Source organism: Pungitius pungitius, chromosome 17 (assembly GCF_949316345.1).
Source record: "Pungitius pungitius chromosome 17, fPunPun2.1, whole genome shotgun sequence".
In the NCBI taxonomy this organism is placed as follows: Eukaryota; Metazoa; Chordata; class Actinopteri; order Perciformes; family Gasterosteidae; genus Pungitius; species Pungitius pungitius.
In genome coordinates, this window is record NC_084916.1 from 10173537 (window position 1) to 10190051 (window position 16515).

The following is a 16515-nucleotide window of genomic DNA, read 5'->3' on the forward strand; positions in this document are numbered from 1 at the left end:
TAAATAATGTGTCTTTATTATTGCTTTAGAGAAGATTTTTCTAACAAAGTTGTACTCACCTATCCTGTGTAACCTTACTTCGGGTTTCCAAAAAACATCCAACAGTCTGCGCTGCCGGTCGATCTCTTCCTGATACTCGACGACGGTTCTTTTAAAAACTCCGAATATTTCCTCAGCAGCAGCAGATAGTCGCTCGTTGACAAACTCTCTCAAATTCTCCACTGAAGACATTGTTGCTTGGTTCTTCTTCTTCTTCTTCTTTGGGATTTTACGGCAGCCGGCATCTAATGAGTTGCATTGCTGCCATCTATGGGCCTATCCCACTATTGCTTTACACTCTGTCATACACTCCAGCATCTCTCAAAAATTTAACAAGGCATTTCTTTCCCCACTCGCTTACTCCTAGAATATTTTCCAGAGTTAGATCTTCCACGCCAATTTCTCTCAGTCCTGAGAATAGCTCCTGCCTTTGCCGGTCATACTTCCTACACAACATCAGCACATGCTCCACTGTCTCAGGTTCCATACATGAGCACAGGCCACTCTGATGCTTTCCTATAATATATAAAGTGCTGTTCAGTCCTGTGCGACCAATTCTCATTCTAGCCATAGTAACCTGCTCTTTACGACTGCCCCCCCCTCTGCTTTTATTGATATTAACCATAGCATGTACCCTGAATAGCTGCCTCCCTTTGGCTTCCTGCTCCCATACTTGCTGCCACTTTAGCATTGTTTCCTGCCACACTACACTTTTACCTTCTGCCTTAGATAGGCTTAAATTTACCTCTATAACCTCTTTTTGAGCAGCCCTTTTCGCCAATTTATCAGCCTTTTCGTTATACGTAATGCCTACATGAGCTGGAACCCACATAAACGAAATTTCTACCCCTCTCCTTTTCACATCTCTAATTGCTATTAAAATCTCATATACAAGGTCTTGCCGCCTCTTTGACGACCCTTTCCCGATACTACTGATAGCTGACACAGAGTCACTACATATCACTACTTTTTGGTTCTGAATCTGCTCAGTCCATTGCACTGCCATCAAGATTGCATATAATTCCACTGTGAATACACTTAAAAAATTTGACGTTCTCTTAAAGTCTTGGACATTCCACCTCTGAATAATAAAAGCTGCTCCTGTGGCACCAGTTGTTTGATCTTTCGAACCATCTGTAAAGATGCTAATATGTTCCTGATATCTCTCCATTATCTGACATTGGACTGCATATACTAAATTTGCCTCAGGATTATCCGTCTTAATTTTAAGTATCTCTAAATCGGTTTTTGGGGCCTCTAATAGCCATATAGGAACTGCCGGCCACATTACCCCTGGGCAAAAGTTCTTATCTTTTACAGCCATTTCCTGTGCCACTGCCTCCCCTGTCCATCCAAAACTTGACAGTCTTACCATCTCTCTTTCCCAGCTTGCCTGAATTATACTGTTCACTGGGTGATCCCCCTTTTGACCCATCAGGTTTACCCAATAATTCGCCTGAAGCTGCTTTCTTCGCAGATCAAATGGCACTTCTCCTGCTTCTACCTGCAATGAACATACTGGAGAAGTTCGCACGGCTCCTGTACATATTCTCAGTGCCTTAGCTTGGATTACATCTAATCTGGCTAGCACTGACTTGGCTGCAGATCCATACACCAAACACCCATATTCAATTCTTGCTCTAATTAAATATATATATATTTGCTTCAAGGAGACTACGTCTGCTCCCCACTCTGTTCCAGCCAGGCATCTCATTACATTCATTACCTTTTTACATTTGTCTACTATACTTGCCACATGATTCCTCCACGTAAGTCTAGGATCAAATACCACACCAAGAAATTTAAAACCTTGCACCCTTTCCAAATTCTTACCATACAACTTCAAGGTTATATTTTCGTATATTTTCCTCTTAGTAAAACACATATATTTAGTTCTCAATTGAAAATCTAAAACCCCATTTCCTTCCCCAATCCTCTACTGACGTCAGAGCTTCCTGCACCTTCTTCAGTGTATATTTCACATTTTTCCCCCTTTTCCATAAGCTACCATCATCTGCGAATAATGACTTTCCAATTCCTGGCTGAACATTAGAAAACACATCATTAATCATTATATTTAACAGCAATGGACTCACCACACTACCTTGTGGCGTCCCATTTTCTACGAAACACCTTCTAGATATTGCTCCTCCTATTTTCACCTGAATGCTTCTATTATATAAGAAGTCCATTACCCAGTTAAACATGTTTCCCCCAATTCCTAGTATGTGCATTTTGATTAAGAGACCTTCTACCCATAGCATATCATATGCTTTTTCCACATCTATAAATACTGCCACAACAGTCTCTTTCTTTACCTGAGCTTTTCTTATTTCATCCTCAAGACATATGATTGAGTCAATCGTACTTCTTCCTTTTCTAAATCCACTCTGACAGCTAGCCACCTCCCCTTCTTGTCTCTCCCGACCTCCTTTAAGCCTCTACATCCTGCAGTTGATTGGCTGTGGGTGAGGGTGATTAGTGGCTGCAGGTCGGAGCTGGCAGGGGAGATTATTGCCTGGTGGGTGTGTCAGAACACCTGTGGGAACACAAAATCAAAACATACACACACACCCCCTCCCACAAGCAGGCCAAGGCACGTAACAATGGTAGAGTCAGAATTTGGCGTAAACAGAATGAGGACATGGATCCATCATGCCTTGTTACCACATCTTTTGGGATGTGGTGGAACAGGAGCTTCGTGGCCTGGATGTGCATCCCACAAATCTCCATCAACTGCAAGATGCTATCCTATCAATATGGGCCAACATTTCTAAAGAATGCTTTCAGCACCTTGTTGAATCAATGCCACGTAGAATTAAGGCAGTTCACAAGGCGAAAGGGGGTCAAACGCAGTATTAGTATGGTGTTCCGAAAAATCCTTTAGGTGAGTGTATATAAAATATATGTCCTTAACATGAGACGGTCCAATTAAACAACATACACACTTTGGGCTCTTACAATACATTTTACACACTTATTCTGTCGGGTTTCCAAATATTATCCCACAACCCAAGAATTTGGTTGATGTCTTCCTCCTACTCTACATTATATTTAGTTTAGTCTTTTTAATCGGAAAAATTGCTCAGACTATTATCTCACCAGAGTTGCATCTATGATGTTTCACCTTTGTGATTTCTTCTCATGTGGACAATTGAGTCAGTAGAACTTCTTTCCCCACTGTGTATTCTTATATGACGTTTCAAAGTTGAATTCTTAGTGAATGTTTTCCCACAGGTGATGCAGGAATATGGCTTTTCCCCAGTATGAATTCTTGTATGATCCTTCAACGATGATGTCTGAGAGAATGTTTTCCCGCAGGTGGTGCAAGAAAACTGCTTCTGGTGAACATGGATTCTTATATGGCGATTTAAATTTGATGTCTCAGTGAATGTTTTCCCACAGATGCTGCAGGAATATGGCTTCTCCCCAGTGTGAACTTTCATGTGGGCTTTTAAGCTGCTACTATATTTGAATCCTTTTCCACATGTTTTGCAAGAAAAAGGTTTCTCATCACTATGGACTCTTGTAAGAGTCTCAAATGCTGATTCATGAGAGTTGTGAGGGAGAAGCTGGTGGTCATTGTTTAGTTCAACTACAGTGGTGCTTTCAACTGAAATGTTGCTATGAGATGTTTCCTGTACCACACTCTCAGTTTTATCAGTACACAAGTCCAAAAGTTGATCTTCACCGTGTCCTCTTTCCTCACAAGTAGGAGTCAACGTAAAGGCCTCCTGCTTCGGTTCAAGCTGCTCTCCCTCTGGACTGCTGCAGAGTTCCTCCTGTTCCTCCTGTAATCTGTGGAGGATCTGGGTCCTCTTGGTCCACACTGGGCTTCCTCTCCTGGAGACAGAGCTCCTGGTCAGAGGGAGCCTCCTCCTCCTCCTCCTTACAGACACGTGACTGTGGGAGCTCTGGAGGGACAAAAGAAATACAAGACAAACGTTTGAGTGCATAAATACAACGATGACCATAAGCACCACGTGTCCTACTGTTTATTTTTAAGTTGGCCGTATCTGCACTCAGTTCATATCTGAACTTGTGACAAACAATGCCCAAGCATGATTACATGATGCTTAAATATTTGAAGAATTTTGAGTTCATGTCTGGCTAGTCCTGTACGATGTCCGATTTGGATGAATCCACCCGCTCTGTCTGACTATCTGTGTACCGAACCCCTGCCTGATGTAACTTGACATGCATTAAATCGAATGGGGAGTAGGGAGAGAGTAACTCCATCAGCATGCTGTTGTGGGTCGCAAACCATTGCCTGATGATGTTGGAGCGATGGAAACTGGCATTGTCCCAAACTATCACGGACTTGGGTAAGTCATCTCCAATGTGACCCCTCTCTTGTTCAGGGATAAGGTCCCTGTACAGTGTGTAAAAAGGTGACAAGACGCTCTGTATTGTATGGCCCAATAATGTGTGCACAACTGTGGCTCTCATCTCATCAGGGACACGCATATTTCCTCGGCCTCATCCTCAGAAATGTATAGAAATATGTTAATATATTATGACAACTTGTTCAACCATTTTGCACCTAAAAATTCTTGCAATAAACTAATGTTAAAGGAAACCGCAGAGAAATGTACATAATCATTTGCATGGACGTACCAAAGCGTTTCCAACTTGTTCAAAGAAATGAGAAAATGCTTTTTTGATATGCACAAGTGACACAATTATGTGAAGTTTGAACAGGAAGTTTTGAGAATTTATTTTTCACATATTTTTTTCAGGATTATGGCTACTGCCCACAATGAGTTCTTATATGAGACTTCAAATTTGATTTCTGAGGGAATGTTCTCCCACAGGTGATGCAAGAATATGGCTTCTCCCCAATATGGATTTTTTTATGACGATTCAAATTTGATGTCACAGAGAATGTTTTCCCACAGGTGATGCAGGAATAGGGCTTCTCCCCAGTATGGATTCTTATATGACGATTCAAAAATGATGCCTCAATGAATGATTTCCCACAGGTGATGCAGGAATAGGGCTTCTCCCCAGTATGGATTCTTCTATGACGATTCAAATGTGATGCCTCAATGAATGATTTCCCACAGGTGATGCAGGAATAGGGCTTCTCCACAGTATGAACCCTTATATGTGACTTCAAATGTGATTTCATAGTGAATGTTTTCCCGCAGATGCTGCAGGAATATGGCTTCTCCCCAGTATGGATTCTTGTATGATACTTCAACGATGATGCATGGGAGAATGTTTTCCCACAGGTGATGCAGGAAAATGGCATCTCCCCACTATGAATTGTTATATGTGACTTCAAATGTGAATTCTTAGTGAATGTTTTCCCACAGGTGATGCAGGAATATGGCCTTTCCCCAGTATGAACTCTCATGTGGGCTTTTAATCTGCTACTATATTTGAAACCTTTTCCACATGTTTTGCAAGTAAAAGGTTTCTCATCACTGTGGACTCTTGTATGAGTCTCAAATGCTGATTCATGAGAGTTGTGAGGGAGAAGCTGGTGGTCATTGTTTAGTTCAACTACAGTGGTGCTTTCAACTGAAATGTTGCTATGAGATGTTTCCTGTACCACACTCTCAGTTTCATCAGTACACAAGTCCAAAAGTTGATCTTCACAGTGTCCTCTTTCGTCACAAGTAGGAGTCAATGTAAAGGCCTCCTGCTTCGGTGCAAGCTGCTCTCCCTCTGGACTGCTGCAGAGTTCCTCCTGTTCCTCTTTAATCTGTGGAGGATCTGGGTCCTCTTGGTCCACACTGGGCTTCCTCTCCTGGAGACAGAGCTCCTGGTCAATGAGAGCCTCCTTCTCCTCCTCCTCCTTACAGACACGTGACTGTGGGAGCTCTGGAGGGACAAAAGAAATACAAGACAAACGTTTGAGCGCATAAATACAACGATGACCATAAGCACCACGTGTCCTACTGTTTATTTGTAAGTTGAATTAAAAAAGACACGTTGGTTCAAAAAACCTAAATAATGTGTCTTTATTATTGCTTTAGAGAAGATTTTTCTAACAAAGTTGTACTCACCTATCCTGTGTAACCTTACTTCGGGTTTCCAAAAAACATCCAACAGTCTGCGCTGCCGGTCGATCTCTTCCTGATACTCGACGACGGTTCTTTTAAAAACTCCGAATATTTCCTCAGCAGCAGCAGATAGTCGCTCGTTGACAAACTCTCTCAAATTCTCCACTGAAGACATTGTTGCTTGGTTACCGAGGAAATAATTACCTGCACTGACACAAGACCGAGCAACGGATGAGTGTCACACTATAAAGTTCCGACTGCAGACTTTAGTCACATTAAGGTTCCGCTTCTTACTTTGGTGTCCGGTTTAGCCATAAGCCCTTTCTAAATATGTATTCTTGCATGGTCACAGGAGAGTGCAGTTTAATCCGCTTCATCACTGTTTTAAACTGATATTAAAACCAATCAGAAAATATTCAATATAAATACAGTCCGATCCGTGGCAGCTGGTCAATAGAGGGTTAGGGGGCGTGGCGAAAAAACTTTTTGAGGATTTTGAGTTGGATGGTTATAATCTGAATTATGTGAACAGAGGCAACAAAAGGTGAGGGGAGTTGCACTTTATGTTGATAGAAGACTTAAGTAAAAGATTGTTGAAAGTATGACGGCTGCAATTGATGATATATGTGAATGTATTACTATTGAAATTGATATGGGGAAAAGGAAGAACATCATTGTCAGCTGTGCATACCGGGCTCCCAACAATAGCATAGAGAAGTTCAAGGAGGTGATGGAGAGTATGGCTACAAACACTGAGCAAAAGGTAACTATTCTCTGTCAAGAATAGAAATAAGGAGAAAGAAATGAAGTATAAGAGATATAAAAATAAATTAACTGATATTATGCGAAATTGTAAAAAAGATTATTATTGTACTACTAGATAAAAATAATATAAAGGAAACATGGAAGATCTTAAATTCAATTATAAGAAATAAATCGACCCAGTGACAAGGGTTAGGGTTAGGGTAATTTCTAGATAATGATAAGATTATTAATGAAAAAAAGGAGATGGTAGAAGGCTTCAATAAATTCTTTGTTGGGCCCTAAACTAGCAGAACAGATAAACCTTCCGCAAGGGGGATGTGTACCACATTATTTGGGTTAGAGGAACCCAGATACTATTTTTCTGAAGGACACAGATAAAAATGAAATTATTGCTATAGTTAATAAGTTTAAAAATAAAACATCAAGAGACTGGAATGGAATTGATATGACAATAGTAAAAGAAGTTATTATTAATATAGCAGATCCCTTAGCACATATCTGTAATGTTTCACTTCAAACGGGCTCCTTTCCAAAAAAAATGAAAACTGCCAAGGTAATTCCGATTTTCAAAGAAGGTGAAAAAAACCTTTACAATAACTACAGACCAGTCTCCCTGCAGTCCCAATTTTCCAAAATTTTGGAAAAAATATTTGCTACTAGGATGGACAGTTTCATAGATAAAAAAGAATTACTCATAGTCAATATGGTTTTAGGACAAACCGATCAACATCATTGGCACTCATGGACTTAGTACAAGAACTGACAAGCATAATAGATGACAAAAAGATTGCAATAGGGGTCTTCATAGATCTGAAGAAGGTATTTGACACAATAAACCATGATATATTGCTACACAAACTGGAAAGGGATCAGAGGGGTTGGACTTAATTGGTTACAAAGCTAGTTTGTACAGATAGGGGATAACAGGTCCACCTTAAGGAATATTACCTGTGGTGTGCTGCAAGGGTCAATACTGGGTCCAAAACTATTTATTATTTATATAAATGACATAAGTAATGCTTCCATGATCCTGAAAAATGATATTTTTGTTGATGACACAAATGTAATCTGTGAAGGAGGGAACCTCAAACAGTTGTTGGAGGCTGTCTCGACTGAGTTAACCAAGTTGAAATTGTGGTTTGATATGAATAGATTATAACTCAATGTAAAGAAAACTAAATTCATGGTCTTTGGCAAAAGTAACAAACAAGCAAACACACACATTGAACTAAAGATCAATAATATAAAAATCGAAAGGGTGTTTCAATGCTGCTTTCTAGGTGTAATGATAGACCACAAGCTCAGTTGGAGGCAACAGGTCACTCGTGTACACTCAAAATTGGCACGATGTTTAGGGATACTAGTCAAAGTCAGACATTTATTGAATATAAAATCACTGCAGACACTGTACTGTACACTGTTTTCCCCCTATTTGAGTTACGGTGTGGAAGTGTGAGGTAATACCTACAAAAGCACCCTACAGGCAATATGCACAATTTTTAAAAAAGCAATAAGGATAGTTAATAATGTGGGGTACTATGAACACACAAACACATTATTTCTGAAATTAAAAATATTAAAGTTTATGGATTTAAAACGTTACAGATTGTATATAAAGCAAGAAACAGCCTCCTTTCAGGAAACATTCAAAGATTGTTTAGCGAGAGACTAGGTGACTATAATTCAAGAGGGAGACTGAAACTGAGGCAACCAAAGATGCACTCTACACTCAAAAGCAGGTGCATATCGGTCTGTGGGGTGAAGTTGTGGAACAACTTACCAGATAAGATCAAAGATTGTAAACATATTGCACCGTTTAACAAACATCTCCCCAATACACGCACACACAGACATGCACATGCTGGTCTATGACTGACTGCTACTGTAACTTCATGTCACCAATTCTGCCTGAAAAATCTGCAAAGTGCACGGTGATCTTTAGCTGTATGCCTAATGCCTAATGAATATGTATATTGCTTTGGATGAATTATTTGCAGTTTTAACTTTTGACTTAACTATTGAGGACACACACATCCTCTCAGGGTCATTCTGTAACACACTGAGATTCAGATTCAATTCAATTCACTGAGATTTATCAAAGCAACATACACTTGCATAATCCGAGCTCTTTCCAGAAAGACCCTAACGAGGCGATAATACAGCACATTATTTCATGCATTTCTTTGACCATCCGCATTGAGCTCAACACTCCCCCTCTATCCTAACTGCGTAACTCTCCTCCTGTTGTGTCCCACTATCCTCCCCTCGTCCTTTAGTAGCCTCACCTATCTGGCATGTTGATGCTAGTCTGGCATGGTCATTCTGGTTGATTGACTATCTCGCTGCCCCCCTTCATTCTTTCTCCTAGCTCCTACATACACACCCATGAGACTTTTGTCTCAAACTCTCCGTATCTGTTCAACCTGCTTGGCGTCTTACTATATCTGTCTGTGGGCCTCTTTCTAGCTTCTCCTCTCCCTCTGTCGAACTGTAACTCATGTACCTGGATATATAAATATAGCTGTATCCTTACTTACACAGTTTCCTAGAAATGATCATAATGAGTATATGTTGGAGAATAATGTTTTATTAATGTACATCACTAATTAAGCTTCTTTCCGGGAGTTCTTTGTGCTTTCTCGCCTAGCAGGTCTCCGTGGATCGTAGTTTCGTGCGGACCCCGGTTCTGACTCCTGGCATGGCTCTGCTGACACCTGCTGCTGCCATCATCATTACTTTAAATATGATTCATATTACTGTCATCATAAACCAACATCTTTCTGCTCTCCCTCCCCACAGAAGCCTCTGTGGATGGTGGTTCGACCTGATGGAGGTTGTCCCTGCAGTGGTCCTGCCGTACACTTGTTCTGCTACTTGCAATTACTTTAATTTCTGTTTGAGGAATTGAATGTATTGTACATCTTTTACATTGTTGGTTCTGTACACATGACATCCATTGCAGTCTGTCCATCCCGGGAGAGGGATCCCTCCTCTGACGTTCTCCCTAAGGTTTCTTCCCTTTTTCCCCATTCAAGGGTTTTTTCATATTTTGGGGAGTTTGTCCTGTGCCGAAGTGAGGGTTTCGGGACAGAGGATCTTGCATGTGTACATGTGACTGTAAAGCCCTCTGAGGCAAATTTGTAATTTGCGATTTTGGGCTATGCAAAATAAAATGAATTGAATTGAATAAAGAAACACTTCCCTCTACAATATACACTCACCGGCCACTTTATTAGGTACCCCATGCTAGTAACGGGTTGGACCCCCTTTTGCCTTCAGAACTGCCTCAATTCTTCGTGGCATAGATTCAACAAGGTGCTGGAAGCATTCCTCGGGGAGTTTGGTCCATATTGACATGATGGCATCACACAGTTGCCGCAGATTTGTCGGCTGCACATCCATGATGCGAATCTCCCGTTCCACCACATCCCAAAGATGCTCTATTGGATTGAGATCTGGTGATTGTGGAGGCCATTTGAGTACAGCGAACTCATTGTCATGTTCAAGAAACCAGTCTGAGATGATTCCAGCTTTATGACATGGCGCATTATCCTGCTGAAAGTAGCCATCAGAAGTTGGGTACATTGTGGTCATAAAGGGATGGACATGGTCAGCAACAATACTCAGGTAGGCTGTGGCGTTGCAACGATGCTCAATTGGTACCAAGGGGCCCAAAGAGTGCCAAGAAAATATTCCCCACACCATGACACCACCACCACCAGCCTGAACCGTTGATACAAGGCAGGATGGATCCATGCTTTCATGTTGTAGACGCCAAATTCTGACCCTACCATCCGAATGTCGCAGCAGAAATCGAGACTCATCAGACCAGGCAACGTTTTTCCAATCTTCTATTGTCCAATTTCGATGAGCTTGTGCAAATTGTAGCCTCAGTTTCCTGTTCTTAGCTGAAAGGAGTGGCACCCGGTGTGGTCTTCTGCTGCTGTAGCCCATCTGCCTCAAAGTTCGACGTACTGTGCGTTCAGAGATGCTCTTATGCCCACCTTGGTTGTAACGGGTGGTTATTTGAGTCACTGTTGCCCTTCTATCAGCTCGAACCAGTCTGGCCATTCTCCTCTGACCTCTGGCATCAACAAGGCATTTCCGCCCACAGAACTGCCGCTCACTGGATGTTTTTTCTTTTTCGGACCATTCTCTGTAAACCCTAGAGATGGTTGTGCGTGAAAATCCCAGTAGATTAGCAGTTTCTGAAATACTCAGACCAGCCCTTCTGGCACCAACAATCATGCCACGTTCAAAGTCACTCAAATCACCTTTCTTCCCCATACTGATGCTCGGTTTGAACTGCAGGAGATTGTCTTGACAATGTCTACATGCCTAAATGCACTGAGTTGCCGCCATGTGATTGGCTGCTTAGAAATTAAGTGTTAACGAGCAGTTGGACAGGTGTACCTAATAAAGTGGCCGGTGAGTGTATATTGATGGATTTCTCTCTTTTTGTGTATCTATGTAATTATGTAATGACAAAGTTCAATTGAGGTTTTAACCAAGTTTCTTGAATGTGAAAAACATTTAGTTTGACTTTCAGATCAGCTAAAACTTTCTTGCCTTTATGTTATTAGACTTCTGGGATTCCATTGTAGGACATGCATCCCCATTATGACGTTTATCATCCTGAGCCTGTCCATCATAGTTGGGAGGGTTCAACATTTCATGAATCAGATAGGCCTTAAATTCTTTAATCCACAGTATCCTTTTGGCTGCCTCTTCAAATGTGTTTATTCTGTCACTTTCTATCTTTTGTTGAATTGCCAAATTCATAGTTTTGCAAATGAAGGCCACACAAAAGATTTCATCTACAATTATATTATCCTAATTAATCTCTTGTATGCATGAATTTAATTCTGTTTGACTCTCATATACAAAAAGGGGAAGGTCCAAAAGTGGTTGTCTAATCCCAGATTTACTTCTATCATTTCTCTGGGTTTCCCTGGATGTGACTTCATCATTTTTCTTCACTTTTTTAGCTGCTTCTGCATAAGACACTTGGTTAAGTATTTTATATTTCTGCACTTCCCATGCTTGCATTTGAACCAGACATCTTCCAAAAGCACCGCTGTGTTCACTGACACAGTTACAACATTTAGTTATTTTCTTTTATTTTGACCAGATTTTCCTTATTCATGCTCACCTCCACATCTTGCACATCTCTGCTTCCACTTACTTTGCCCTGAAGTGTGTTCCATTCTTTGACACCTGGAGGTCCTTAAATTGAGCGAACACATTCTTATTTCATTAGACAAGATCATTGCAAACTCGAGCAGCACTGATTGTAAATGACTTGTATCTGGATGGGACTGGAGGCTTCCCCAGCAGCCAAACGAAGAGGTCTCACTTCACTACAAATTAAGATTTTGTTAGATAGTAAATAATATTTGTATTAAAGAGGTCTTGTGAGGTTAATATCATTTAGTCATGGATTGTTGTTTGACCAAAAGTTGTCTCTATTAGATAGAAGAGTATATTAGCATTTTATAAAATACATTTTACACACTTATCCTGTTTAACTGAAATTCAGGTTTCCAAATATCCCACAATCCAAGTATTTGGTTTATGTCTTCCTCCTACTCCAAATTAGTTTTATTTTAATCAAAATATTTTACCTTTTAGAAGAATATACCTCTGAGTTTTGTAATAAGTGGAAAATGTTTGAATGGGAGTTCCCTCTCAGGGAACTTGAGCTGCGTAAAGACGCTGTGGGAACACCTCTGTGTGACCGCGTCATGAAGCACGCGTGAAATCTAACCAATGGCGAGCTGGTACGTCGTAGGCGGGGGACGCCGGGACCAGGGCGCTATAAAGGGACCCGAAAGGCAGGAACATTCATCTCTGTGCCTTCATCTAGTGCGGTAGTGAAGTTTTCCCACCTAGTAATGGCTGAGCGTTTTTTTCCAGTGTGTTCCCTCTTGCACCCGTTTTATTACGGGCAGAGACTCACACGACCTGTGTGTTGTCTACTTAGGCATGGAGCAGATAGGCGGATTGTGAGCACCTGTCGTGGCAATCTTGCGTCTCCCGTCGAGCTCTCTTCACTGAGGACAGCTGGATGAGGCGTGCTCCCCGCAGCTCCGGTCCGGCTCGTGCCGAGGCAGAGCACCGGATGTCTTCATGGGGATCACAAATGGATCTCGCGGAGGATTCCGGGACGGCTGAGGCCTTTTCCCGGCCCTTCACCGCGGGATCCAGGCGCTCGTTTTCGGCGTCGGAGGCACGCTCCGCGGCTTCTTGAGATACTTTTTGGGAGAGATTGAGAGTATCTCAATGGGTCCTGCGCACAATCGACGAAGGCTACGCCACCCAGTTCAGGTGGTGGCCGCCTCGATTTTGCGGGGTACTACCCACTTTGGTAGACTCCAACAGGCTCGGATATTGGAGCGAGAAGTACAGACCCTGCTGTGGATGGGAGCCTCAGAACGAGTTCTCCCTCCAGACAGAGAGTTGGGCTACTACAGCCGCTACTTAACCGCTCCAAAGGAGGATGGGGGTTTGCGTCCGAAAGGGAGAAGAGATACTAGATCTCCACCGTTTGAACCGCGCTGTTGCGGAGCTGAGCTTCAAGATGCTCACTCTCAAACAGATCGCGGCACAGATCAAATCACAGGGGCCGAGGCCCGGGGACTGGACCCCACTCCGAGGTAGTGGAGCTCCTGTGGAAAGGCGGTCTTACCGAGGTAGACCTGTTTGCCTTCGGAGAGACCACTCATTGTCCTCTGTGATTTCTCCCCTGGGCAGGATGCAGTGCAGGTGCAGGCATGGCCGAGGTCATGTCTGTACGTCTTTATCTCCGGTTGCTCTCCTCCCGGGGATTCTGGAGAAGGTCCGTTAGGACGGTGGTTGTAGCCCCGCCCTGGCCGGCCCTAGTATGGTTCACGGACCTTTTGTCGCTCCTCGCAGGTCCTCCGTTGGAGACCCCCATCAGGGTGGACCTGCTGTCTCAGGTGTTGGGGTCCATTGTTTACCCTCACCTCGGTGGAGGTTGCAGTGAAGTATCTGGCCTATGGTGCTGCAGGCTTTCTGTCCTCCCTCGTTCCTGAGAAGAAATAGCGTCGGACCAGGCGAAGCTTAACCTCCTCTGTCCATTCAGAGCCCTAGACCTGTACGTCCGCAGGACCTCCCTGTGTAGCCTCTCCGAACAGCTGTTTTTGTGTTTCGGGCCTCCCAACACTGGTGGCCCGGTAACTAAGCAGAGGATGCGCAAGTGGGTGGTTGAGGCCATCACACTTGCTTATGAATCGGCCGGCCAGCCCGCACCTTGTCTGTCCGGGCCCATTCTACTAGGGGTATGGCGGCTTCTAAAGCCCTGTTGTCGGGAAGAGTATCGCTACACGACGTTTGCATGGCGGCAGGCTGGTCCTCTCCCCACACGTTCGTGAGGTTTTACCACCTTGGCCTTAACGCTACACCTGGAGCACAGGTGCTCGTCTGAGTGTGCGTCTAAAAACTTCACACCACGGTCACTTGCTCATATGGTGAGTGGGTATAGGGTTCCCACAGCGTCTTTACGCAGCTCCAGTTCCCTGAGAGGGAACGTCTCTCGGTTACGTATATAACCTTCGTACTGAAGGGAACGAGACGCTGCGTAAACGTTCTGGCATACTCCCGGCCTGCCCGTGGCACTCGATTCGGCCTTTCAGAGATGAATGGTCCTGCCCTTCGGTAACCGAGAGACGATTGATCTTTGTATTTTGACTTTTTCTAATTCTGCTTTATACAAATAATAATTAGGCAGGATGAAATCATTAGTAAACATCACTTGATCCTCACACTCGCTTTTCAGTTTAAACAAAAAATATGATATTAATATATATTTATATCAAACCCGTTAAACATTAAACATACGCAAGATATGTTCACTCAATGCAACAGAGATTCAGGGGATGACAGTCAATCTTTAACTTTAATGACATTAAATTATATTACATGTCATTTACCTGAAGGTTTTATCTAAAGCAATTTTTATTGCATATTTAACCCATCTCACACAGTGGGAGTAGTGTGCTGCAGTAAGGGTCCTCAATGAGCAGTTGGGTGTCCTCCTCAGGGACACTTTGACAGGAAATGGAGTTGGGAGGGTTCGAACTAACATCCTTGCGGTTCCCAGCGCAGCATCTCTACTCCATGCACCAAGGTCGCCTCTCTCTGTCTGTCTGCCGGAAGAAGAGATTACTGAAAAGACTTTTCTCTCAAATGGAGCATTTGTGTTCTCTTCTTATAAAAAGCATCAACTCGTTTTTATTCTGAAAAATTGCTCAGACTATTTTCTGCAGGAGTTGCATCTATGACATTTCACCTTTGTGGGTTCTTCTCATGTGGACAATTAAGTCACTAGAACGTCTAAAACTTCTTTCACATATTTTACAGGAATATGGCTTCTCCCCACTATGAATTCTTGTATGAGACTTCAAATTTGATTTGTCACAGAATGTTTTCCCACAGGTGAAGCAAGAAAACGGCTTCTCCTGAACATGGATTCTTACATGACGATTAAAATTTGATGTATCAGGGAATGTTTTTCCCACAGATGCTGCAGGAATATGGCTTCTCCCCAGTATGGATTCGTGTATGAGACTTCAACGATGATGCCTGAGAGAATGTTTTCCCGCAGGTTATACAGGAAAATGGTTTCTCCCCAGTATGAACTCTTATATGTGACTTCAAATGTGATTTCTTAGTGAATGTTTTCCCACAAGTGATGCAGGAATATGGCATCTCCCCAGTATGGATTTGTGTATGAGACTTCAAAGTTGATGTCTGAGAGAATGTTTTTCCGCAGGTTATACAGGAAAATGGCTTCTCCCCAGTATGAACTCTTATATGTGACTTCAAATGTGAATTCTTAGTGAATGTTTTCCCACAGGTGATGCAGGAATATGGCCTTTCCCCAGTGTGAACTCTCATGTGGGCTTTTAAGATGCTACTATATTTGAATCCTTTTCCACATGTTTTGCAAGAAAAAGATTTCTCATCACTATGGACTCTTGTATGAGTCTGACATGCTGATTCATGAGAGTTGTGAAGGAGAAGCTGGTGGTCATTGTTTAGTTCAACTACAGTGGTGCTTTCAACTGAAATGTTGCTATGAGATGTTTCCTGTACCACACTCTCAGTTTTATCAGTACACAAGTCCAGAAGTTGATCTTCACCGTGTCCTCTTTCCTCACAAGTAGGAGTCAATGTAAAGGCCTCCTGCTTCGGTGCAAGCTGCTCTCCCTCTGGACTGCTGCAGAGTTCCTCCTGTTCCTCTTTAATCTGTGGAGGATCTGGGTCCTCTTGGTCCACACTGGGCTTCCTCTCCTGGAGACAGAGCTCCTGGTCAGAGGGAGCCTCCTCCTTCTCCTCCTCCTTACAGACACGTGACTGTGGGAGCTCTGGAGGGACAAAAGAAATACAAGACAAACGTTTGAGCGCATAAATACAACGATGACCATAAGCATCACTTGTCCTACTGTTTATTTTTAAGTTGGCCGTATCTGCACTCAGTTCATATCTGAACTTGTGACAAATAATGCCCAAGCATGATTACATGATGCTTAAATATTTGAAGAATTTTGAGTTCATGTCTGGCTAGTCCTGTACGATGTCCGATTTAGATGAATCCACCTGCTCTGTCTGACTATCTGTGTACCGAACCCCTGCCTGATGTAACTTGACATGCATTAAATCGAATGGGGAGTAGGGA

At 42.7% G+C, this 16515-nt stretch overlaps 1 protein-coding gene across 1 annotated transcript; it reads right to left on the bottom strand.

Annotated features, from left to right (window-relative positions):
• Nucleotides 1-14720: 14720 nt before the first annotated feature.
• LOC134107043 (gastrula zinc finger protein XlCGF49.1-like) lies at nt 14721-15787 on the bottom strand. The gene is made up of 2 exons (XM_062558316.1): nt 15361-15787; nt 14721-15275 (listed from the first exon to the last, which is right to left on the bottom strand). The coding sequence occupies exons 1-2, from the start codon at nt 15732-15734 to the stop codon at nt 15113-15115; spliced, it is 537 nt and encodes a 178-aa protein (XP_062414300.1). The 5' UTR covers nt 15735-15787; the 3' UTR covers nt 14721-15112.
• Nucleotides 15788-16515: the final 728 nt, after the last annotated feature.